Source organism: Terrapene carolina, unplaced genomic scaffold (genome assembly GCF_002925995.2).
Source record: "Terrapene carolina triunguis isolate 2854851 unplaced genomic scaffold, T_m_triunguis-2.0 Scaffold96, whole genome shotgun sequence".
Classification (NCBI taxonomy): domain Eukaryota; kingdom Metazoa; phylum Chordata; order Testudines; family Emydidae; genus Terrapene; species Terrapene triunguis.
The window spans coordinates 41,328,073-41,355,517 of record NW_020664447.1 but is presented as its reverse complement, the minus strand read 5'-3'; the positions used below and the strand labels follow the sequence as shown (position 1 = coordinate 41,355,517).

The 27,445-nt window shown below is 43.6% G+C and overlaps 1 protein-coding gene across 1 annotated transcript in view; it reads right to left on the bottom strand.

Annotated features, from left to right (window-relative positions):
* RPAP1 (RNA polymerase II associated protein 1) overlaps positions 1-27,445 on the bottom strand; it is a 50,495-nt gene that overhangs the window by 7,478 nt on the left and 15,572 nt on the right. Inside the window, exons 8-19 of the mRNA XM_024197428.2 lie at positions 22,878-22,993; positions 22,301-22,399; positions 21,757-21,858; positions 18,196-18,363; positions 15,170-15,352; positions 12,121-12,255; positions 11,743-11,922; positions 9,263-9,420; positions 8,015-8,191; positions 4,616-4,817; positions 1,881-1,990; positions 841-1,036 (exon numbers count right to left, since the gene is read on the bottom strand). Of these exons, the coding sequence (XP_024053196.1) occupies positions 841-1,036; positions 1,881-1,990; positions 4,616-4,817; positions 8,015-8,191; positions 9,263-9,420; positions 11,743-11,922; positions 12,121-12,255; positions 15,170-15,352; positions 18,196-18,363; positions 21,757-21,858; positions 22,301-22,399; positions 22,878-22,993 (1,826 nt within the window). The remainder of the gene's footprint in view (positions 1-840; positions 1,037-1,880; positions 1,991-4,615; positions 4,818-8,014; positions 8,192-9,262; positions 9,421-11,742; positions 11,923-12,120; positions 12,256-15,169; positions 15,353-18,195; positions 18,364-21,756; positions 21,859-22,300; positions 22,400-22,877; positions 22,994-27,445) is intronic.

Sequence of the window (27,445 nt, the reverse complement as noted above, 5' to 3'; positions counted from 1 at the left end):
GCAGCTGCAAAGTCACTTTAGCAGAAGACCAGAAAGCAGATTTGAGGTGGGCCTGTACCATCATTTTCTCTCCAGCAAAGTACAGAGTATGGTTTGGGGGATTTCTGTCATCGCCGGCTCACATGCATTTGAATTTACTCACTGCCACTATCTTTTCATTCACAGAAATCAGAGTTAGAAGAAACCTATTAGGTCACACAGTTCATCCCCAGGGAGCTAATATAGAGTAAATCTCAACACAATATATTCTCCAGTGCTTTAGGCTACTTTTAGATGTCTCTGGCCATGAACTTCTGCTTCTTTAAGGAGATTATTCCACAATGTAGTGGCTTAGCTGGAAGAAAGGATGGGTATCAAGAAAACCTAAGTGTCTCTTTCTTTAATTTCTTCCCTTACTCCAGTTATATCTCCTTTGACAACCCTAAACAATTATTCTCTACCCCTACTCCACGGTGTTTAGATTATTCAAATATTCAGGTATATCCTGCACCTTAGCCATCACTTAGCTGAACTATAAATGTTTATCTGTTCTGATCTTTTCCTATAAATCAATCCTTTGAGCACTGTGATCATTTTTTCGCTAAGTTATTTCCAGCATCTCTAAGTCCTTCGGGTACTGAGGATCCCACGAATGAACACGCTATTTGAGGTGTCATCTCACAGGATCTGAATAGAGAGGGGACTCCTTGCCACTAACTACTTTGTTTTCTCTTCAGCAAAAAGAAACTATTGTTCTGCATAAGTTACCCTACACTATTACCTTTGAATCACGTATGCAGTTCCTACCCCCTTGCTGGGCTATCACTCATGCAGCATTCATAGCCAGAAGCCAACACTCACCTTGCTGACCAGCCCTTTATGGATACGGGTGATGTTGTTGATGAGGAAGAGGAGGGCAGTGAGGAAGGGGAAGGGCGACTTGGAGCCAACTAAACTCATCTGCGGTTTCCCTCCAGTGCAACTCAAAGACACAATGCTGGGGACAGACTCTGGTGCTGGGGAACAGGACAGGGGATTGCATAGAGCAGAGCACGGCCTGTGTGAAGAGAGACATGGAAATCAGGTCATGGGCACTCATTTCACTGACAGCTTTGGTAGTAAGTTGCAGATAGAATCTCACATCTCAGAAACACCCATACAATAAACTGTAGCCAAATGGAGTATCCGAGGGATTGCGTGCATGTACAATACCCAGCAATATGGGGCATTAATTGGTGCTGTTAGGCAGTACTGCAATACCAAATAATGTAACATGTTGGTTCTAATGGATTCCAATCTTTTGCTGAACTGTTCACAGAGTCCAGGAACACGGAGCACAAAACCCCATCTCTTATGTTGTGCATTCAGAACTACTAGCCATAGATACCCAAACAGACTAACATTTTTCCATAGGTAAGCGTGACCCAAATTGCCAAAGAAAATCCTACCCACAAAGACTGAGGAAGCCAGCCCCTACCTAGAACACAGGAATTGGAAAATATGCTGGATTTTTCAGAGTGCCTCCTCACACATCTCTGGTGTGCGAGAAGTGAGCGCTTCAGCATTCTCTCATCCCTTTAAAACAAATCTTCATCTGTAGAATTTTGTTTAAGAAGGCTGTTTGCACATCAACCACCTTCCAAACTAATGATCACAAGGGCACACTCATGACACAGAATTGCTAAGCTCAGCACTTTCAGCAGAGTAGGAATTTGTAACGCTCTTAAAACTACACTTTTCACATATTTAAGGCACATACTAGGGGGTTTCTTTATTTTTATAAGAAATGTTCTCAGTCACACAACTGCGCTTCTCCCTGCACTGCTGCTCAAACAGGTCAGAAATGGGACTGCACCTAACTTCTCAAGCTGTAGCAGCAGTCTGGCTTGGAGTGGTTTTACCTGAGCAGATCCCACATTCTGTGCATGGCAGGCTGGCTGAGGAGAGGCAGCAGCACCTCAGATGTCAAACGCTCCACTTCCTCCAGGCAGTCAACTGAATTTAGTGATGGCTGCAGAAATCATTGAAAAAAGGGCATGTCTGAAGACATTCAAATGACGTGACCAAACTATTCTTGGGGAAGAGACAGCTAGATTTATCTCCCCCCCGCCCCCTCCCCCCACTTTTGTTTAAAATAGCTCTTTGCCCTTTACACACAGATTTTTGCTTAGCGATGATACCCTGGGTTACAGTAAGTTGCTACAGGTGGATAAGCCTCCCACTACACCAATGAGACCCCAATGTGCTGACCTTTCCATTAAACACATAGATACAAAACTATGTTGTCTGTTTCAGGACTGAAGGACTGCAATACAACACAAGAGCTAATGTAACTGCCTTGTTATTTAAAGGTGGGTAGCTCTAGTGCAGTGTTATCAAAGACTTCAAGAGAATCAGCAGCACACAAGGAGATCAGTTTAGCCACGGAGGCTGAATAGTTCCCAGTATAGCCAAACATCATCCTAGATGAGCAATGCACATGATAACATTTTACACTCCCAACGCAGGGCCTTTAGGGGACCTTTCCATTTCTCCTGCCCTCAATAAGGAACACTTGAGATTAAAGAAGCATTGCAGAGAATTTTGCATCTCCTTCACCTCACCAGAATGCAGTCACCCCACAAAGAACAAACTAAATCCCTCTCAAGAAAGAGACTTCAGCTGATTATTCAGTGAAGTGGAGATGCACACCTCAGTTCTGCGCCTTCTAATGGGCATGGCATAAGGAAGCCATGATAGTCACCACTGTATGATTGCTACTGAGACAGATATGACAATATCCTTCAATATCCCAGACAAACCTTATGGAATTAAGTATTTGAAGAGTCCATTGTATTAAAAATGCAAATATTTTTGTACTATTGTGGACTATATAGAACTTCTTAAGGAGGAACACAGGATTCATGCAATTTCTGGGAAGTACTGGGGACTTCAAAGGACTTTTGGGGACAATACGTGTGAAGTGGATTGCCTAGAAAACACTTGGGGTCAGGGGAATGCAAACGATCCACCTTGAAATCCATCCTTTTGAAGCTGCACCTTGAGCAGAAAACCATTGTTTAGCTGATTACCTATTCACGGTCTCTTCAAAGGCCCAAACCAGATAACTGAGTAACTCTCAAAATCATGAGGGTTCTTATTCTGAGCAAAGGGTCTTATGAACTTGCAGCTACAGGAAAACTCCTGCACGGGGGTTTGAAGCATTGCTGACCTGTCAGAGGCCTTGTTGTTGGAGTGATCTCTAGTAAGCTTGTTAGCATGCGTATAGGTTCTTTTATTGTTTTCTGTATGTTTTCTCTGTAATGCTTTTACCTTAAGAGTAAAATGTGCTTGCTTATACAGAGCCTGTGTGGTAACTGATAACTAGCAATTACACTGTCTACTGTCTCTAAAGAGAAGGCAAAAGAAGTCTGCATAGGCAGCCTGTCTTTTGTGGGGGATATCATAGTATAGTCAGGGGACTGTGCAGGCTGGAAATACCCTGGTCAGAAGGGAGAAAGAGACATGTCTCCCTCCAAGAGAGGCAATGTCTGGGGAGCTAGATGAGGTGCCCTTGCTACACCACAGAAGGGGAAAATAAAGGTGCAATTGCCGTGAACTGTGACAATAACAGAGACAGATTTTCGGACCAGCCAATTAATGTTTTGCATATTTTTTCATCTCATGTAACCACAAGAACATTATTGGGGATAAGTAATCTTTGTACTGGCAGGGTCTTACACACAATTTTCTTTCTTTCTAAAGGAAAACACATTCTAGAATTAAGAGTTCAAGGTTCTAAAAAAATGATTTCCAAATATTCCAGGACTGGACGGCATAAATGTCTGACAATGAGTGCTAGAGATGTCAAACACTAATGCCACCAGTTCAAATCCAGCCCCAAGTTTGTAGCGGCTGAAAGTCATTAGCATCTTTTGGCTATTTGGTGGCCTATTTGAAGTGAGCTTCAAAGCTCTCCATCCACTTCCTAGTGGATAAGTCTCCACACCACTTGAACTGGCACTACAGTGCACATGTTTTGGGCACTCTCGGAGGGGGCAGCAAAGACTGAATGGCCGGAGATACCAAATTATCCCACACCCTTAAGAAATATTTCTTCCAGGTCAGGGTTGAGGCCTTTTGGCAGGACAGTGCAGAGGATGCTTACACTGTGGTTGCCTGTCTGATACTTTTTCTGTGAATAAATGTAAGATATCAGGCTGATGTATTTTGAGGCTTGACACGTTTCAGAAAATGCACTTTAAAGATGGTCATATACCATGCCAGTTATTGGGTTCCTCTCCCTATCTTTACAGAACTTTACCTCAAATGCCCTATGGGCAGCAAATACACTCATCTTCATTGTTCCTATACTCCAAATACTGATGGGATGACACTCAGTCACAGGGAAAACAGGATTGTGGGCACTGCTGAACGTGAAGGACATTGGCAGTTCAGCCAATGGTTGCCTGCAGTTTAAAGGCTGGCCAACCTGGATTTAAGGACTGGCGATCAGTGTATAGTCCTCAACATGCTGTCAGCTACATTTCCTTCTAACTTGCTCTCGTTTCAAGCCTTGCTTGGAATTCAGGAGTTAGGAAGAAAACACACAGGCAGGTAACATGGAAGGATGTCCTGGCTCTGTAACAGGCCTTACCTGTTGGCTGCAAATGCTGTAGTAAACCCCCAAGTAGATGATGTATGTTGTTGTAAGAGGCTGGAGAGCTTGCCAGGTTTCCAGTCGGGATATTTCCTGGACAGACCTCCTCAGATTGGTCTCCAGGAAGGGTCTCAGGCCTGACACCTGATTCCAGGTGACTGGTGGAGGAGGAATCTGCTCTCCATCTCCTGGACCACTGCTGCAACGTAACAGAAGGATGACGTGGCAAAGGGGAATTTCTCAGCAAGAATCTTATCCTTGAACCATCACAGCTAAAAACAGACTTTCCAGTTATGTGCAATCTTAAAGACTGGCAGACACTAGGGAAAGGTACCAGCTCAGAGCCACCACAAACCTGCCCAGTCTGCCTCATGGATGTACACTATGCCAGCATTATGTGTGTCTGCCTCTTTACTAGCAGCTTTTTAACTGCTGGTATGCTTTGAGCAGATGCCTTTGTGGAATGATCTGTAACAACTTCAGATCTCCCTTAAGGGGCTCCAGCTAATTCAGAATGTACCAGTATGTGTTAATATTCTCACCCAATCCTACTGCCCCTACCTGCATTCCCTTCTACTTATCTACTTTAAATTTATCTGCCATGCTGACCCAATCACCCAATTTGGATAGATCACTCTGGAGTTCCTTGCTCTCTTCCAACCAAGCATCTTCAGGAAATTCTACTGCTTCGCTGTCTACTCTTCCTCTACAGCAGCAATAAATATTAAGACACTGGACTCAATATTGATTCCCTGGGGGAACCCATTATTAATTTTTTTCCACTATGAGATTTAGCTATTTACTCCCACTCATCCTCATAGAAATAAGGGGAAGGAGACAGACAGTAATAGTCTGATATTCAGTAAAATAAGGGAGAGCTGTGGCGAATACACACAGAAGAATGGCAGAATGCATTGCCAGCTCCTGGAACAATCCTCATTGCAAAAAATTGGGATGTGCAGGAGGCAGATGAGTAGCAGTGGTGAGGAATGTAGTAAAAGGTTTAGCTCATTCCCCCTGAGGAACTTTGATATGGTCTCGAAGTGAGGTGTTTTATCCCTATGGAATTTGCAAACGAGAATACTCATGTCATTGTCAAGTTAAAATTCATATACCTTTTTCTCACATATCTCTGTCACTCAGAGATTCTGAAAGGTGAAGGAATTTCTAAAATCTAATTTACTTTCCACCATTCACTTTCTGCTCCTCACTCAGTTTGGACCAGTGATTCTCAACTTGTGGCCCAATCAGCAAAGAGCTGCGGCCCATGTGACATCCTCAGGGCCATAGAGATTGTATTGGATGCAGCCCACAATGGTAAATATGTTGAGAGCCACGGATTTGGACAATAAAATGAGGCAGGTCAGTTTCACTTTGCTACTGCTCATTGAGTGCCTGGTTCTCACATACACTAATGCAAGCTGTTGCAGCTGAATCTCCAACCCTTACAGGGAGCAATCAAAGGGAATCCAAAAGAGGCATAAAAACTTGCTTTTCATTAAAAATAAAACCACCATGGAATAGGTTTATTTGAGTGGCATTTTATAGAGGACCAAACGCTGCTTTATTAATGCTGCCCATTTCCCCTCACCAGTCCTCAGGTATTACTTTTTAAACTACAGCTGACCAGCACCACTATGGGAATTCACTTAAGAACATAAGCCATATTGGGTCAGACCAAAGGTCCATCTAGCCCAGTATCCGGTCTTCCAACAGGGCCAATGCCAGGTGCCCCAGAGGGAATGAACAGGTAATCATCAAGTGATCCATTCCCTATCGCTCATTCCCAGCTTCTGGCAAAAAGAAGCTAGGGGACACCATCCCTGCTCATCCTGGTTAATAGCCATTGGTGCACCTATCTTCCAGGAATTTATCTAGTTCTTTTTTGAACCCTGTTATAGTCTTGGCCTTCACAACATCCTCTGGCAAAGAGTTCCCGAGGTTGACTGTGTGTTGTATGAAGAAATACTTCCTTTTGTTTGTTTTAAGCCTGCTGCCTATTAATTTCATTTGGTGCCCTCTAGTTCTTGTGTTATGAGAAGGAGTAAATAACACTTCCTTATTTACTTTCTCCACACCAATCATGATTTTATAGACCTCAATCATATCCCCCTTAGTCGTCTCTTTTCCAAGTTGAAAAATCCCAATCTTATTAATCTCTCCTCATATGGAAGCCATTCCATATCCCTAATAATTTTTGTTACCCTTTTCTGAACCTTTTCCAATTTCAATACATCTTTTTTGAGATGGGGCAACTACATCTGCACACAGTATTCAAGATGTGGGTGTACCATGGATTTATATAGAGGCAATATGATATTTTCTGTCTTATTATCTATCCCTTTCTTAATGGCTCCCAACATTCTGTTAGCTTTTTTAACTGCTGCTACATATTGAGTGGATGTTTTCAGAAAACTATCCACAATGGCGCCACAATCTCTTTCTTAAGTGGTAATAACTAATTTAGACCCCATCATTTTATATGTATAGTTGGGATTATGTTTTCCAATATGCATTACTTTGCATTTATCAACATTGAATTTCATCTGCCATTTTGTTGCCCAGTTTGAGAGATCCTTTAGTAGCTCTTCACAGTCTGCCTGGGATTTAACTATCTTGAGTAGTTTTGTATCAGCTGCAAATTTTGTCAGCTCACTGTTTACCCCTTTTTTCTAAATCATTTATGAATATGTTGAATAGGACTGGTCCCAGTACAGACCCCTGGGGGACACCACTATTTACCTCTCCCCATTCTGAAAATTGACCATTTATTCCTACCCTTTGTTTTCTATCTTTTAACTACTCCTGCACAGGTGACCATCAGTATGCATAAGCAGCACTCTCACCTGTGGAGTGATGGGAGGACAATAACCAGGTCCTCAATGGGAGAAACTAGTGTTCCTGGGAAAGTGCTTCAATGATGCACTTTTTAAATTCAGCTGATTACAACTTTCATTACACAGAAGTACCAGGTACAGGATAGATCAACTCTGTCTCTAATCTCCACATACATCCCCATCTCTAGTTACTGTCTTGTTCCTCCTTATATCACACCCAATGCACTAGATAACCTACTTCAGCTACTCTCAAAACACGTGTCCTTTTGCAGAATTTCTGCAAAACCCAGTAACATCTTTGGGACAGGGATCCTGCTTTCTTCTATGTTTTACACACTGTTGAGCACACTGATGGTACCTCTGGAAAACATGACTGTTAAGAGGACACTGTCACATAAGTCATGTTTGGAGCCTAAACTATCTAAAGTGAAGGTTAAACAAAATGGGAGGGTAGGCCATTCTACATCCATGCTTCTGCGATGGTACTGCAGACAATACCCTGGAGAGAACTGGACAGTGTCCCTTTAAAACCACAACTGACAGAAACTGACAGGCCTACCTGCTGAGCCGGGCCTGAAGCTCTGCCGTGCATCCTGCAGTTTGAGTCACGTGGGTCAGCAGGGTGACCACAGCTGTAGCTCGCTGGATGGAAAGTGGAAATGTGGGGTTTTCCTGGCAATCACTGAGCAAGTGGGGCAGGGACTGGAGAATCTTCACCAGCACGGGGTAGAGATCCCTGCAGTTTGTGATGGGGAGAACGAGTAAAAGAACAAAACCAGGAGAATGTCATTCCAAGCTCAGCAGAATGGGAATGTTCAATTAATGCAAAGCTCTTCCTGATAGATAGGGCAGTGTCCTAGCGTGACAAAGTATTTATATCACACTCACTGCTCTAACATTCAATCACCTGCCCAAAGTAACATAGGTACAGACATGCAGCTTTAAGGAATCCTCTTCGGTTTCTCTCCCCACTCCTCCTCCTTGGCATTAAGATTTTTTTTAAAAGATAATCCTAAACTTCCTGATCTTAGTCTATGGGTTTGGAGTATTGGGGGATGGGATGTTGTGGAAGCATTATTATGAAGCAACAGGTCTCCCACCAGGGCCTGAAGACAGTGAAATTTCCTATTATCCTAATCTCTTCGGAAAGGGAGCTCCACAGCAAAGCCCTGTCCTCCACTCCTACGAACCGCATTCCTCTGGGGAACAAGTCTATGGCTGCAGGATAGCACAGTTATCAGAAGAAGATTGTAGATGAAGAGAAAGAGTTGATCCCTGAAGTAGCCTGGACCCAGCCCACTAACAACCCTGAAGGTCAGGTACAAGGACAGAGAATTTGACCCTCTACTGGATTGAGAGCAGAATGCAGTCAGTAGAGCACCAATTTGCATTGGCCTGTGTCGTTTAGCAGGCATGCTGCTGCTTGTTGGACCATTCAGAGCTTTCGTACAGATGTCAGGTCCATTCCTAGGTGTGTTGCAACAACTGAGCCTGGAGGTAATGAATGCATAGGCCACCCATGTTACATGAAAGAGCTGAATCCAGTTGTGAACTGCTGGGAGAGTGGGAATTTCTTGTCATGTGGAGAAGGAGCAGCACAATGCTGGTGCTAATACTCATTTAAACGAGGGAGATCATGAAAGGATGGAAGAAGCTGAGGTCACAACAGAGAACTCAATGGAAGCTAGGTTTTACAGCACCCTGGGGAGGCTCCACAGATCCCTGCAATTACCTGCCCTGGAACAGGCAGCTCATTCTCTTCATTACACAGACACTGAGTCCCCATTTCTCCAGGTTTGGGCCATACCTGTAGAGATCACAGGACTGACCGTAGCCAGCAGCCACAGCCCACAGCCGGAAAGCCTCAGTGCTCAGCCTTATGGCTTCCTCCCTGTGCAGAGGCAGGTCCTGGGGATCTTCAGCTATAAACCGACTCAGTCGACTCTTCAGCTCAAATTTATTAAGCTGGAAAGAATAAGCAGACAAATAAAGTAGTAAGATGTGTGGAGAGTCTTCTTTGGGTCTTATCACTAGAGCCTCATGCACTGATACAGTTGCAGCCTCCATTCATAGATTCGAAGGCCACAAGGGACTATTGTGATCATCTAGTCTGATGTCCCGTATAACACAAACCATAGAACTTCCCCAAAATAATTCTGAGAGTGACCTTTTAAAAAAACATGCAATCTTGATTTAAAAGTTATTGGTGATGGGGAATCTAACAAGACACTCTGGTCAAATGGTTAACTACCCTCACCATTAAAAATGTATGCCTTATTACCAGTCTGAATTTGTTTAGCTTCAACTTCCAGCCACAGGACCACGTTATACCTTTCTCTGCTTGATTGAAGAGCCCATCAACAAATATTTGTTCCTCACCTACATACTTACAGACTGTAATCAAATTACCCATAATCTCCTCTTTAAGATAAATAGATCCAATTCCTTGAGTCTGTCACTATAAGGCATGTTTTCTAATCCTTTGATCTTTCTCAGGCCTCTTCTGTACTCTCTCCAATTTATCATCAACATCCTCCTTGAATTGCGGGCACCAGAACTGGACACAGTATTCGAGCAGCGGATGCACTAGTGCCAAATACAAAGGTAAAATAACCTCTGCTCTTACTCGATTCGCCCGTTTAAGTATCCAAGGACTGCATTAATCCCTGTTGGCCACAGCGTCACACTGGGAGCTCACATTCAGCTGATTATCCACCATGATCTCAAAATCTTTTTCAGAGTCACTGCTTCTCGGGATTGGTCCCCCATTCTGTAAAGATGGCCCCCAATTTTGGTTCCTAGATGTATACATTTACATTTAGCCATATTAAAAACACACATTGTTTGCTTGTGCCCAGGTTACCATACAGTGATGTAGAACACTCTGTATCAGTGGCCTGTCCTCTTCATTATTTCCCACTCCCCCAATTTGTGTGTCATCTGCAAATTTTCTCAGTGATTATTTTGTGTTTTTTTCCAGGTCACTGATCAAAATGTTAAATAGCATAGGGCCAACAACCGATCCCTGTGGAACCCCACTAGGAATACCTCATTCTGTGATGATTCCTTGTTTACAATTACATTTTGAGACCTATCAGTTAGCCAGTTTCTTATTCATTTAATGTGTGCAATGCTAATTTTAATTCAACCCATTCTAAACTCCCCTTTATAATCATACAGCTCATTGTAACATTTAAAGCTATCGGTTTAGTTTGTGTTACATTAAGGTTCCATTTATAAGGGGTTAATAAATGATCAATAGATGTTACAAACATGTTATAGATGTTATAAGCAACCCACTGTGGGACTCTAACATTCTATAACAACCGATTAACCTTTTATTAAAAGCCTACTAATCCTTTATAAGCCATTTATAAATGAAACCTTAATATAAAAGAGTGACCTAATTTTTGATATTTGGTGGTTGTTCAAGAGGTTTTCCTCTTTCAAAATGGGGTCTCTCACGTCTGTTCAGGTACTTTATTTGATAATGGGCTCTTGCTCTCTTGGAAATGTTCAGGTTTTAATTTAGTTTCTTGGATATCAATCTACTAGGAGCCTCTATAAATACTGAATTGAAAACTCCAAGAGGTGCCTGCTGTATTATGATGGGTACCTGCCAGCCATGCTGACTTCACACGCTGCCTTGCATAACTGACTTCATTTGTTTTTCTGATTGGTTGTTGGAAGTGAGGTCATCAGTTTGATGGGCAGGGATGCTCCCAACACACACACACACACACACACACGGCCTCCTATGAGGATTGTCTGACCTTCAGAGACATCTCTTAACAGTCAATCAAATTATGTAGAACATATGCATTTGGCAGCATACAGCTGAGAGACACAGAGCTGGAGGGGCTGGAAGTTACACTGCTAATACCCCTCTACCCCGATATAACACAAATTCGAATATAACGTGGTAAAACAGTGCTCCGGGGGGGGGGGGGGGGGGTTTGCGCAGTCCGGCAGATCAAAGCAAGTTCAATGTAACGTGGTTTCACCAATAACACGGTAAGATTTTTTGGCTCCCGAGGACAGCGTTATATCGGGGTAGAGGTGTATTTAAGTGTTTGGAAGCCAGCTGCTTTTCTTCATTCCAGAGATGGATCCAAATCAGAACCCAGAGCCAACCTTCCCTCCACATGAACTCTGGGTCCAACTCTACAGCTTAGACCCATTGCTAGTTAATTCCCTCCCTTTATTTAGAAAAGAAGGCATACTAAACCAGTGCTTCCACTTCTGCCCCTTGTGACCAGAAAGGCCATGCTGAATCATACTGCTTACCAGTCTGGCTGTTGCATTCCTCCCCCCAGATGCCAGGACTCTGATTAACTTCATGGCAGTGGCACACGCAACGCCATGGAGGCTGGTGAGCAAGTGGCCTGGTTCAGCTGCCCGGGGATCCCACTGGATAGGGAGAAACTCTCTAACGATGGTCTCAATCAGCCGAGGACAGGCCAGGAGCTGTACAAATGCAAGCAACACAGACATTGACTCTCAGGGCAGGAAAGCAACTCTGGCAGTTTGATTGTCAGCAGGAGCAAGTAGCACAACAATACTGACAGTCACCCTATCCCCTCTTCATTTCTCCATCTTCTTCCTCACCATTCCCCCTCCTCACCCATCACCCTCTTCTCTCTAACTTTCTGCATAGGTGGGTACCTGACTGCATGCTTCAGAGGAGTGCCTTGCTACCCGGGTGAGAATATCCAGGATGTCCAGAACTACAGCAGGGACCGGTCGCGCCACCTCAAGGATGTACCTCATCCGATGAAGAAACTGTGTCTTCAGAAGCCCCTGCAAGACAAAGAAAACAAAAACAAACCCATCACATTCCTAACATTAGTTCTACACACAATGTTCATGCTACAGCAGCTGGAGAGAAAGCCCTATGAAATAGGCGTCTATTTAGAAGAACAGGATTTAAAACCATCCTTTGTTTTAAAGGGAGAACTCTCCGCTAAGAGCGGCCAGTGTGAAGACAAACAAGTATAAGTTGGGATAGAGAGAGAAAGAGCAACTGGACTTCCACATGGGATCAGACCATGCACGAGGGATCCAAACCCACATGCTTCAGCGCATAAGCCAACTACTGACTGATGGGGGATAGGAAGACATTTCCGCCATAATAGACCATTATGAAATAATGTGCCTGTACAGGTTCTCCCACCTTTTTCTGACACAGCTGAAACTGGCCATTGATCCCTGTCTAGTCCAGTATCCTGTCTCTGGCAGTGGCCAGAACCAGAAACTGGGAATGGACAGTTAATCCCATTTTATAGGTAGGAAAACTGAGGCACAGAAAGATTAGGTGACTTTTTTAGGGTTAAACAGTGGGAGATCAGAGTCAGTGTCAAAGGCAGGAACAGAATCTGAAGTTCTAGTGACATTTATTCATTTTTGGACCTGGAAAGCAGGCATTTCCAAAAACATGTGGATTTACTACTCCTGTTTTATGGTAACATCTTGGTGATCTGTTCTGGCATTTAATATAAAATGCACTTGCAATAAAAATAGAGGGAACTGAATTTCAAAGAAGCAGCAGATTCATATGGCTATGATATAGTCGTGGAGGTGCACAGAATGGACTTGTATCTTGAAAGGTCCCCAAATCATCTTCCTTTGGTAAAAGTCAGTATGGGAGGATGCAGGCGTCTTAAATCCCTCAAAATTGCACCTTCCAACCTCATTCATGGTCATCCTCATGCTCTACTTCTTGTGACCGCAGCTCTATAAATGTTCTGTAAAAGCATACCACCATCTTATGCACATTGGACATGACCTTACCACTGCAGTCGTCTTGTTCCCAACTAGTGCAAGTCTGCAACTTGCTGGGATTGTCTAAGTATCTCCTAGTTTGTTACAAAAATCAAATCAACAGATGTTAAGAAGCGGCCGTAATTTTTGGCACTGGAAACAGTTTAATTTCCTCTCCTCAGCTGTTTTTAACAGCCATGTTTCTGCTCATCAGTTGTCATCAGTATCATGTTGAACACTCCTATCTTAGCCGTCACAAAGACATCCATCCAGCCAAACAGACCTCTGAAGACGCTAAAATGCCACTGACAAGACCAATCAAACGTATGACTTCTTTGGTTATAGAACCTCCTGCTATCAACCGACTACTCAGATAGATAAAACAGTTCAACCATTCAATGTCACTGCCATCTAACATGCAGTATCGGCAGGTCATTCATGTCTGTTTTATAGGAGGCATGCATAGCTTTGGTTTTATCACCATTGGTCTTAAATCCATAGATCCTGAGTTTTTCGCAGCTCTCCCAGCATTAACTGTAGTTGGTCAGTACTCTCTCCACGTAAGGCAACATCATCCACATACGAGATCTTCTAAAGATGAATCTTTAAAATTTCAGACCTCCTACTTTGGCCTCAACCAGCTTTGTCATCAGACAGTCTATAAGAACAGTAACCACCACTGGGGAGTGAACGCACACCTGGCACACCCCTGATTCTACCGAAAAATCAAACTAATACATCTGTTGACATTCATACCTCTAAACTTACTGTGGTACAACTCCACCACTAGGCACACTAAAACCTCAGGCATCCCATACTAGCATAGCAGTACCTTCAGTGCGGATTGATGCACTGAGTCAAGAGTGGCCGCAGAGTCTATAAACACAATCTGAACTTCCTCTTGTCACTCTAGTTGTTTGTCAATAACATTCCACAAAGCATATATAGCATGGATTGACCTGTATGGAAACCACACTGGTTGTCTCTCATTTTGTACAAGCTGATCACTGTCCTTTTTTTAAAAAGGGACGAAGCAACCCTTTTTCCAATCTTCTGGAATGTGACTGGTTTCCCAAACTTTTAAGACAACTAAAAGCTGGACCTCCACTCTTGAGCAGTTTTGATGAAATATTGTTAAGACCAGGTACTTTATTATTTTGTAACTGTTGGATTGCAAACAGCATTTCCTTTACTGTCACTGGCCTGTTTCTCCTGGGTTCATTTTTGGATTAAGGTTGCAGCTAACATCTTGTGGGCATCCATTCATTAATTCACAAAAATTCATGTTAGTTCAGATTAGTCATAACACCACTTGAGGACAACAATCACATCAGCAGGATTTGGCAGTTATACTGATCTGAGAATGACCAAACTTTTCATTCAGCACCACAAGCTGAGTTCTCCTCTTCATTGATCCTGGACTCGTTACTACTCATTTAAACACACTGCCAGTATCTCTGAGTAGAACAGAGATCTAGCTACCCCAGAGCTGCTCAGCTGGAGTATCCCAGAGAAACAGAATAACATGGTGACAGCTGAACACAGCCTTAAGCACTTGGGTCAAAATGCTATAATTGAGGATTTATATACCACAGTGAGCAATGGTGGCCATACTATCATTACCTAGAAGGTTGGCTCTGAGATAACAAAAATGACTGTGTTTCTAGATCTCATATCAGTGGGACAGGGATGAAGAGAAGTGCATGGAGAATTCACATTAAAGTTGTAAGTATTTAACTGCAAGACGCAAGTATAAGAGGGAGGTGAATGAATTATTAGGTGGTCTCACTTAGGTGACATGCCATAAATGGTGGTGACATCAAGGTCACCAATGTTCCAGAAATCACATTGGAATTTCAACGTACAGGTCCATCTAGCTAGCTTTAACAGCACACACAGCCTTCATGCAGATATGGTTTTGCTGCCGAGATTCCAGACATAGCTATGGGTTTACCTTTATGACATCATACCGGGCCACATCTGGATCTGGCTTGTTTTCAACCTTTGATTTTTTCCCTTGTGTTTTTTGCATTAGAGTCAATTCTTCCTCTTCCTCCTCCTCCTCCTCTTCACTGTTGGGGGTGAAGGGGAACACAGCCATCCCCTGGTACCATGAGAAAGTCTGGTCAAGATACTCCTGTAAGGAAAAGAAAAGCACATACGTAAATTATAGCAAAGGGAGGGTGGAAAGGGAAGCATTTTAAAAATGCTTTTGAATACAAGCCAGTGCAGCCCAAGTCTAAGCTAAAGAGACCTGGGGAGGATGCCAACCTCAGACTGGTCCAAATTCTACTGAGACAAAAGCATTCTAAACAAATATGCAGGATGGGTAGTAACGGTTTATCTAGTGGTTACCTGGAAGGTGAGATTCTTGGGTTCTATTCCGGTTTCTACCACTGACTCACTGTTGACCTCAAATGGGTCACTTAGAGAGGAATTCGAGTTAAAACGTATGTTAAAATAAGGGTTATCCATTTTCTTCTACATTAAACTTTGTTTACTTTTTGCACCTTTCTCAGCTTGGGCAATGAACATATAGACTAGACAGCTTTACTTTTGTTTCTATCCCATTTCACATTCAGGTTCTTCTGCTCTAGAACAAGGCTGTAAATATGTGAGCTTCCACCACTTCAGAGAAATGTTTCCATCCAACCAGACCTGTTTTCCAGTGAATATTTTTAACTGCAGAAAAACTTTTATTTTTTTTAAATGAAAACTAAATTTGAGGCTTCAATTACCTGACAGAGTCCCTTTAAACTTCTATCACTTGGTCTGCCAATCAGTAAAACAAAGGTGTGGTGCGGCTTAGTTAATGCTTGTAAAGTTCTTGAACAATCTTGGATGAAAGGTGCTATAGAAGTTTGAACTATTATTAGGCACAAAAAGCAATGCTGACAAGATGAAGGGTAAACTGTGGTGTCAAGGGCTCAGAGAGAAGGCTGGGATTCCAGCTGGAAACCCTGAAATTGGGATCCACTCTTGTAAACCTAGAAGTCAAAAAGCTCTAGATAGATTATTTCAGTCTTCAAATAATTAATAAGAAATAAGTCACCTCCCTTAGGCAAGACCTAATTTATGGATGAAGGGAAGGTTTAGCTAGAATGATAAAGACCTGAAATTATAACAGAGATAACAGCTATATTAACAGACCCTTAACTAGGCAGAAACTGGGCACACCTGGAAAAGCTGGAGTACTCCTCAAGAGTGAGGTCATGCACAGATGAAGGTGAGACAAGTTAATGATGACATATTTGTGGAGCATTCCCCTTGGATAACAAGTACTTTGCACATGTAAATTATCTTCCAGCTAATGATCTCAGAGTGCTTGACAATTATTAATAAATGGAGCCTCCAAACATCCCTGGTAGACAAGGCAGTATTGTTTATCCCGATTTGACACAGGCAGACTGAGGCTGTGAGACTTGTCAAAGATCACGCCACAGGTCTGTGGCAGAGCCAAGGACACGATGGCAGATGCCCAGTCCAGAGCTCTACACACAAGACCATCCTTCTTTCGTACGTCTGGAGCCACCCTCCGAAGCCTGATAACATGAGTGACACACTGAGGATGTTCAAAATGAGAAATCACAACACAGATAGATGCCTTTATAGTGCAATTGTTGGTAGAGTTTCTGGCCTTGCATATGCAAAGACATCATACCAAAAGTCAAGGCGGCAACATTCCTTCTTTTATGGCTCCAGCAGAGAGCACCTTGACTACTACATTTTGCTCTGGGCACCTAGTTACCAGAAACATGCAGACAATTCAAAAGGGAGTCAGAGAAAAAAAATCATTGAGAGGCTGGAAGAATTGGTTTATGGCACTGTTTCCAATGCCAGGGGCAGGGCCCACCCAGGAGAGCATAATCAGACCAAGGGATGAAGGAGCAGAGGAAAGAAACAGTAGGGGGGAGGGATAGCTCAGTGGTTTGAGCATTGGCCTGCTAAACCCAGGGTTGTGAGTTCAATCCTTGAGGGGGCCATTTAGGGATCTAGGGCAAAAATCTGTCTGGGGATTGATCCTGCTTTGAGCAGGGGGTTGGACTAGATGACCTCCTGAGGTCCCTTCCAACTCTCACATTTTATGATTCTATGACAGGGAAAGCTACATGACCCTCCATTCACCTCACCTTCCCCACTGGGACTATCCTCCTGTGATTGGAGGAAGTTGCAGGGGACTGCTTGAAAGCTACCTGCTTTCCTTGCCTACTTCAATGGCAGTCCTACTGCAGCCCCCTAGGGGAGCAGCTCCTGGTCAAAAGGCTGAAGATTCAGGCAGCAGGGCTCACCCATGCTCCTTCTACAGGGTAAGCCCAGCCAGGAGGGCATGTGGGTCTTTGCCCCAGAAGGTTATCAATGATATCTACACCGCAAAAAAAAAAAAAAGAGACCTGCAATCTTCTGGTGAAAGGGGGATGCAGGAAAGAATGAGAAACAAGACCAAGAAAACAGAGCAAAAGGGCCCAGGAGAAGGAACCAGAGAAAATGAACAGATGAATGGAGTGAGAGCAGCAACTGTGCAGGGATAAGGCATGAGAGGGAGAGCATCCAGCAGCCAGTCCACTGGCTGGAAAGGAGGCACCACAATAAAGGGCTGGAAACCACTGATGTAAGAGGTCAGATTAAAAGAACTAAATACATTTAGCTTGAAAACGGGGCTGTGAAATAATACAGTGCACATGCACACCAAAAAAGGAGAGAAGTTCAGCAGCCCTGAGATGAATTTAGGGCAAGGCAGAGTTAGTCTGAACAGCAGGAACAAATTCTGAATAGTCAGATCTATTACAGTAATTAGGCCAAGGAAAAGGAGTGGTGGAAGCCCCATTACTTACAGTGAGACCGAACAAAGCATGAAAATAGTGTTCTGTGGAGAATAATGTGACATTGACCACCATACGGCTTGGTCCAAATGACTTAATAGGCCCCTTCCTTCTGATTCCCACACCCAAATCGGTATTACACCCAGCACCACTCTCTCACCTCATCTTCAGGGGACACCAGCAGTGCATGGAGAGCCCGGACAGATGCTGCAATGACATTATCCACCGTATCATCCAAGGAGAAGCGCAACAAGAAGAGGAATCCGGCATCGAGCAGCAAGCGCAGGACACTACCCTTCAGGGAGGAGGCAAACTCCCCAGCCTTGGCCTGAAAGAAATGCCATCCACAACCTCAGCATCAACAACAGGGTCACCCCATTAAAGCCAGGTGTGTATTAACATGCACCACACTTGCTGTTGCCTATGTTAAATGTAAAGCAGCTAAGAGAGCTGTGTTTGGTCAGTGACAACGATGGAGCACCCTGTCCATTGGGAGCTGCACAGCAAGGCTGGAACATTACATACACCTCTACCCCGATATAACACGAATTCTGATATAACGCGGTAAAGCAGTGCTCCGGGTGGGGTGGGGCTGCGCACTCCGGCGGATCAAAGCAAGTTCGATATAACGCGGTTTCACCTATAAAGCAGTAAGATTTTTTGGCTCCCAAGAACAGTGTTATATTGAGGTAGAGGTGTAGTGGCTACACATTTTTACACTATTTAATCCAAAGCTAATTAACTCCAGAATGACCCTCGCAGTTGCCCGCAAGGAGACTTTAGAACCAATTAAAAAGGGAATCCAGCAGGCATCCTGGACTCCAATGGACATGCAAGATGCACAGAAATTCAGTAGGGTCATATTCAGTTCAGATACCCACAATGCTGTGCAGTTTGGGAATGTTTCCAACTAACAACCTGACATGGCTTCTTTTGAACCTTCCCCTCTCTACGCAGGAGGGTCATCAAAATGCCCCGACTGGATAAATATACATGAGCAATTACACTGCAAACACACACAGATCCATGAGGAAGGCCGTGCTGCCATGGCACATCATGAACACCAGACTGATTGCAGCTTCATGAGCCACAGTCCCCCCAAAATACTCCTTTTGTACCTCCACTAGAGGGGAGTGGTCCCACATTCCTCATGCCATTCCGCCATTTGCTGACATTTCACACTTAGTGTGAGGGATCACAACTCCTTTCCTATTTAAGCATGATAAACTATCCCTATGACTGAACTAATGCTCTCCCACTGTGGTCTAGTCCCTCTGCACTAACCCTATCAATGTGTGGGGCAGGGAGAGTGAAAAGCAAGTACAGCAGGAGTAGGAAGACTCTTAATCCTTTGGTTTCTATTCTTTTGTTTTCTGTATGTGAATGGTTTCCCTTCCCTCACCTCAGAGATCATACTTTTTAATTCTGGACCAAACTCCTGCTCCTCACCCCATCCCACAAAGTTCTTCACATTAAGTCCTCTCTGCATCATTCATTGCTGACATCCCCTGCAGTACGTTCCCTGTGAGCCAGGTAGGAAGTTGTGCTGCTTTCCACTGAGGCAGACAATTCATTCTGCCACCGGTGCTGGTGCATTGCTTTAGGAGTAGGATGGTTTATTCTCACCTGCTATAAGAACAAGCATGTCACAGGTCTAGCTCAGCCAATGGGAGAGAAAGTGCAATAAAATAGCTTATGTCAGATGTAAGGCTGTCGACTAATCGCAGTTAACTCACACGATTAACTCAAAAAAATTAATCGTGATTAATCGCAGTTTTATTTGTACTGTTAAACAATAGAATACCAAATTGAAATTTATTAAATATTTTGGATGTTTTTCTACATTTTCATATATGTTGTATTCTGTGTTGTAACTGAAATCAAAGTATATATTATTTTTTATTACAAATATTTGAACTGTAAAAATGATAAATAAAAGAAATAGTATTTTTCAATTCACCTCAAGTATTGTAGCGCAATCTTTGTCCTGAAAGAGACAAATGTAGATTTTTTTTTGTTACATAACTGCACTCAAAACCAAAACAATGTAAAACCTCAGAGCCTACAAGTCCACTCAGTCCTACTTCTTGTTCAGCAAATCACTAAGACAAATAAATTTGTTTGCATTTACCGGACATAATGCTGCCCTCTTCTTATTTACAATGTCACCAGAAAGTGAGAATAGGCATTTGCATAGCACTTTTGTAGCCAGCATTGCAAGATATTTACGTGCCAGATATGCTAAACATTCGTATGCCCCTTCATGCTTCAGCCACCATTCCAGAGGACATACTTCCATGCTGATGATGCTGGTTAAAAAATGTGTTAATTAAATTTGTGACTGAACTCGTTGGGGGAGAATTGTATGTCCCCTGCTCTGTTTTACCCACATTCTGCCATATATTTCATTTGATAGCAGTCTCGGATGATGACCCAGCACATGTTGTCCATTTTAAGGACACTTTCACTGCAGATTTCACAAAACGCAAAGAAGGTACCAATGTGAGATTTCTAAAGATAGCTACAGCACTCGACCCAAGGTTTAAGAATCTGAAGTGCCTTCTAAAATCTGAGTGGGACGAGGTGTGGAGCATGCTTTCAGAAGTCTTAAAAGAGCAACACTCCGATGCGGAAACTACAGAACCCGAACCACCAAAACAGAAAATCAACCTTGTGCTGGTGGCATCTGACTCAGATATTGAAAATGAGCATGCGTTGGTCCGCACTACTTTGGATCGTTATCAAGCAGAACCCATCATCAGCATGGACGCATGTCCCCTGGAATGGTGGTTGAAGCATGAAGGGACATATGAATCTTTTAGTGCATCTGGCACGTAAGTATCTTGCGATTCCGGCTACAACAGCGCCATGAGAACGCCTGTTCTCACTGTCAGGTGACATTGTAAACAAGAACCGGGCAGTATTATTTCCTGCAAATGTAAACAAACTTGTCTGTCTGAGCGATTCGCTTAACAAGAAGTAGGACTGAGTGGACTTGCAGGCTCTAAAATTTTACATTGTTTTATTTATGAATGCAGGTTTTTTTGTACATAATTCTACATTTGTAAATTCATCTTTCATGATAAAGTGATTGCACTACAGTACTTGTATTAGGTGAACTGAAAAATACTATTTCTGTTGTTTTTTTACAGTGCAAATACTTGTAATCAAAAATAAATATAAAGTGAGCACTGTACACTTTGTATTCTGTGTTGGAACTGAAAGCAATATATTTGAAAATGTAGAAAACATCCAAAAATATTTAAATAAACGGTATTCTATTGTTTAATCACGTGATTAATCCCGATTAATTTTTTTAATCACTTGACAGCCCTAGTCAGATGAAACCATGGACCAACCAAATATGCAATTTCTGTGACACTGCTGAACAGCACTTTTGAGATAGCTGGCGCTCAGTTTTCCCATAGCACAATTCCACTTGGATTCACATAGGCCTACACCTGACATGTGCTTGCACACACCCTGCCCCTTTGCCAAGGCGGCAGGGACAGGCGATACAGGAGTTGGCTCTGCCAGCTTCACACCTGTGAGGGGTTCTCCTTCATAAGGGGAATTTTCTGCTGGTGACTTCTGGCTGGAATCCATCCACTTTGTGCTGCCTGAGCAGTGCAAAGCGAACGCATCACATTAGAGGATCTGGGCCCTGACATTGCCAGCAGCATAAACTAGGAGGAAGAACTTCCATACAAAGGTCACTCACCTTCTGGACAACATGGCCTAGCACCTGTAGTGCCAATGTCCTCTGCTGAATGATCTGACTGCGGCACAAGTGGAAGAGCTCTTGGAGGGAGTAACCAGCCCTCTACACAGGGGGGGGGGAAAGAAAAAAAAATAGATAGATAAAACAGGATCCTTAGAGTAGTTACAAAATACTACATAGCACAAGGGATAAACTGCATTGCAAAAGAGTTGTGGGTGCTGCTTTATGCAAATGACTGAAGAGATTCTACTTCATTGAGAGACTGGCTAAAGGGAGGCTTCACCTTGATAGGTAAGCCAGTGTGTGGGAGTATTCTTTTGCAAGTAGGTATGTTTTAAAATGGGATTAAAATGGGGGGGGGGAATAGCAGCTCGGTATGTTCTGATTTCTCTCCTGGGTCCTACTTCAACACAGAATTATCAACGTATTCCTAAGGTACACATCACTAGGATATCCAGACACGAAGAATCTGAGAATTAAACATGGAAATCAGAATAAGGTGTACTCTCTTTCTATTTCCACTTTATTCTGGTATCTCCCTTACTTCTGCTTCTTCTCCATGGTGGTGTAGACCCAGATGAGTAGGTAAATCTGCATCTGGAGGAATCAATTCTCCTTTCAAACTAAATCGTGCTTGCATTCCCTATTTAAAAAAAAAAAAAAAAAAAAGGTTATTTTACTGCCTTCCACTCAGCTTTTATATCTTACTTCCTCAATACAGTTTCAAGCTCTTAGCTCACGCAGTCCCAAGTTCTCTAGAACTTATCTCCGTTGCCCTGGTTTCTTAAATTCCAGAGCTATTTCCCCACATATTCCAGTTTCCAAACTTCAAATTCCCAGATCTCTCAGCCACTAGACACTAAATTCCCATCTCAAACCCTGGTCCCCCCTAATTCCAGATCTACCCTGCATAGTATTATGGAAAACGTAACTGGATTCTCATCACACTCTAAGAGAGGACAGGGACAGATCTGGAGAGATGCCATTGTTAGCATCATTTATAGTTTGAAGAAGAGAAGGCGCATTTTCCAGCAACATCAGTCTCTGAAGACTTCACCAGCATGAACCACACGTCCCACCAACAAACGAAAAGGGAGAAAATCAGTTTCTACTTATCAAACCTTTTTGGTTCTCCTCTGCCGGGGGTGGGGCAGATCCTTTATCCACTCCAGCTTCTCAAACTCCACATTGTTCATGTGGATCCATTCCTTCTGGGGCTTGATGGGAAGGTCAACTTCTTTGAGGAGGGAGAGAAAGCATCAGAGGCATTATCTTTCCTGGGCATAGAGAAAGACAGCCAAATATTTGGCTTTGAAAGTATTTCATGTGCAGTTTTTATGTAAAGTAACAAAAAAAACATTTTCAAATTGACTCATAGCTGGTGCATAAACATCAAAGATTTACTGCTGTTTTAATCTTTCATAAGCTCTAGAAGAGGAAGTAAACAGCACTGTAATGAAATTCACAGACGATGCTAATTTGGGAGGAGCTGAACACCAGACAGGATACAAACAAAGATTAGAAACATGGACAGAAAAAAAATTAGATTCAAGTTTGAGAACTGCAAGCTAACATCTGGGGGAAAATAATCTGAAACAAAGAGGTAGAAAGCTAGGAAGCAGTAATGCTGAAAGAAACAGATGAGAATGGACAGTAAATTATTAGCCTGCAGTAAATTACGGTAACAAAAAGGTCAGTGCAATATTGAGCTGCCTAGCGACATCACGTCACAGGACAGAGAGGTAATAGTCCCTCACTACACAGATCTGATGCACCCACACCTGCAATGTTGTATTCAGTTCTGGCTATCTAGTCAGAAGCTGAAGTGATTGACTTCTGAGAAAAGATTAAAAACTTGTGATGGCATGCAAATCCCACACAGGCCCTGAGTGGGTCAATATGAGCCTGAGAGGCCAGTTATGTTACCTGGCTGCTCCTGGAGGGAGAGCCAAACTTAACTGATCATGAAGCCCAGTTGGGCAAGAGCAGGCTGGTTAGTATAAAGAGCAGAAATCTGTAGCAGAAGGGGGCTGCAGCAAGAGAGTCAGGGTGGGGTGGGGATAAACCCTGGGATCCTAGCCTGACTAGAGAAGGCTGGTAAGCAGCTGGGGAGGCATCTCTTGTGTGTGGGAGTGCACAGACCTTGGTTGCTGGTTACAGGATCCCTGGGCTGCAGCCCGGTGTAGTGGGAGGGCCTAGTTTCCCCTCCCAACCTCTGGGAAAGTGGCAGGAGCCTCAAGTTGGAGCCAAAAGAATTTTTGGTGAAGGCACTGAACTATTCTAGATCAGACTGTGTTACCCCGGAAGGGGTGGATGAAATCATGACCTGGCCAGAGGACTGAGTTACAAGAAGAGAGGCCACTGGAACAGCCATCAGCAGAGGGCACCATGTGGGGAAACCACTGGTATGCCACGCCTGGCCATGAAGAGGTGATCCTAAGGCAAGCAAACACCCTTCACGGAGCTAAATACATATATAGAGAGAGCTTGGCTGAGCCACGACTCAGTGGAGAAGCACGACAACAGCTGACAAGTATTTGAAAGATGTAACCACCACGGAGGAAGATCAATTATTTAGCATAATAAACAGAGCTTTAAACTAGAAGAAACTGAGAGAGGGGAAATTTAGGCTCAACATCATGGAAAACTTTTTGTCAGAGAGATGAATTAAGCTGCAAGTTGCTCTCCAAAGGGAAGGGGTGCTTGGGACATGTAACTGGAGCCAACTAAACACTAGCAAAGGTACAGTAGAAATCTGTCCCATACTGGCTTAAGGATGGATGAGCTACCAGTCTTTTCCATCTCCAGATTCCACCCAGGAAACCACACAAACATTAGCTCAAGGACCAGGACTGGTTGCTGTGACCAGAGGGCATTGCCTTGTTTCTGACTGAACAAAACAAGAGCAGGACATGGAGACATTTAAATTACTGCTGTAATCCTGTGCACTGAAGCACCCTTGCAAGAAACAACGGATACACATAAATCCTTTTTCCTGATCAGTCCTTTTCCCACAGATAATTGGCCCGGCCTGAAGCCTAACCTTTTCCTGGCTCATGTCTCCAGTTAGCCCTTTAATCTTCATAAAGGGCCCCCATAATTTCTGAGACATAGCCATAGACTCATGATTAGTGTAGTATTGAATAAGGCAAGGAACCAAGCGCAGAGTTATATACCCCAGCCAGAAAACTGTTCCACAGAACTTCAGCCAAAGGCCCAGTGCACATTTTAATTAAAGAAAAAAAGTATATGAAATGAAAGAAGGTGGCATGTTTGTGGGTGGTGGGTGTGAAACAAGAGGAAGTAAAATCACCAGAAAACTGAAATCTATTGACATTTCTAATTCAACAAGTTGTTTTTCCCCTCTCCATTAATCACTAAATGGAAAGTGCTAATTTAATCATGCCATGAACAGGATTATTAATATTACTGCTGGCCCTTGCATTACAATCTTGTCAACAGGAAAAGACGGATACATATTCCAAGGCATCAGCAGATTGTTCAATTACTGAGAAATCCCTTTACAGAAACACAAGCTGGTAGCCTGAATGCAACATATGTACTGAATTTTGCAGGGCTTCCATTGCTTTAAGGGTTACAAACCCAACTCTCCCTCTCTCCACTCTCCTTCTCAGAGCCTGTAGGCACTTTTTTCCTCTGATGAGAATACAGCCTCTGGGCAAAGGACTTGGAACCTTGTTTGCCAGAAATCGAAGCCTTTTATTCTCATTAAGAAGGAAGTTTCCACTATTGAATGAATGCCTCCCCTAGTGCTGTTGAACCGGGCTGTTTTCTCTCCTGTGGAATTCAGGGTTGCCATTTCTGCGAGTTTACTCATGATGAATATACTCCTTGACATCAGCAGTGGCAGCTTCCCAATGTTAAGTGCTAATGTAAAATTAATATTACATCTCCTGCCAGGCACCGTGCATTGCATGCGTAACCTCATGCAGTTGGAAATGCCTCACTGATTTTTAGAATTGCTTCTTTCTGTAAATTGCTCTCCTGCTCCTCTCCTCCTTGCAATACGAAGTTTCCCATAGAAAATCCCCTTTTCCCATTCCAACACTGGCTTCTATGGGGAGCAAAGCACCCTCCCCAACCAACATACTCTTCCCAAGAGCTCCAGTACAACCCTGCCCACCCTTTAAAGACCACTTCTCCTGAGCAACTAATTTGTGCTGGTGCTTGGTGTGGAGTGGGGCAAGCGAGTGTCACTTATTAAGATGCAGCTTGTACACTCCATTGTTCTGGAACTGAAGAGCTAAAAATAACCTTTATATTAAGGCTGACGGAGATAAAGAATCAGAGAGGGAGAAAACTCTTGTGGAGAAACAGCAGAAGGATTGTTGAATGAGGCGTTTTCTTCAATAGATGCTAAAACAGCTTTCCTTCACCTCCACACACACAAGCTTCTCTCTCACCAAGGAAATGGTAAACACCGTCGTTATCTTCCCAAAACACACTGCTGAAATCCAAGAGCAATTCAAAGATCTCATTAGGCAGCCTGCACGCTGCACTGTGACCCAGAGAAAACATCAGAAGAGAGAATCGGGAGATGGAGACAGCAAAGGAACAATGTGAAATTGGGGAGAGGTACACCAGCAAGGGAGAGATGTAAACAACAAAGGCACAGTGTGGAGGAAGAAATGGGCAACAAGATGGAGAAAAGGAAAAGGCACAAACAAAACAACAGGGAGGAAAGCAGGACTGGGAACAGAAATTTAAGGCAGAAGTAGTCCTGTTCTCGAAGAGAATTCAGTGCTGACGTAAGACTCCTGGAGACAGAGGTCTTCTTGTTGTCAAGAGGACAGGGACAGCAGCAGGTGCAGCAGCAGTGCTGGCTTCCCCACAGTGCCCTCCCATAGTGCCCCAACAAGGACCTACAACAGGAGGATGTTTCTGTCTCCATGTCCATTCTCTCCTTGGCCTCTCTGCTGAGACGGGAAGTAAGGGGACAATTACCTCCAGTTGCATTGGCACTTTGGTGAGGACCACTAGCAGCTCAGCTGAGACCCATCAATTCATTTAACTTTTTTAAAAAGGGAAATAGGACTAGGCATTAAAGTATGCAGAGGACACACAGATTGGTGATCTCAGCAAATTCAGTAGCCATGCATCTGATCTGCACTGTGGCTCTGCTGGGAATAGGACTCTGGCTAGACTGAGGCCAGATTCAGTGGGCACTTATTCTGCACTGGCAGCACCGTAGCTCCCAGTATCTCACCTTCCGCCCAGCCTGGAAGGCCACAGCCCCTTTTATGCACAGTGGATAGAAATTGGCCTCCTTTCGGGAGAGCAGAAAGGGTGGAGACTTACTCCTGCTCCCGGTTCCCCTGTTTCCCTTCTATGGGGTTTGGTGAGAAAAGGAGACACTCTCCCCCTCCCCCGCCCATTCTGAGAGAGGAAGAAAAACTGAGCCTTGACTGGTGCCCCTCATCTCCATGGACAGGAGAAAAAGTAGAAGACCTTGGGGACAGACTGGGGGGAAAGAGATGTTTGCTAGTAGGGGGTTGGGGAGAGTAAGACCCAAGGAAACACTATAGGGTGCCCCTGAAACACTGCTCAGAGGGGAACCAGAAACAATACTTGATTACTTGACAGCAAAACACCTGCTGAGCCGGGGTAGGAGACACCTGAGTGGGAACTCAAGGGGCTGAGGGGATTGTTGCTGACCCGGGAACCAAGA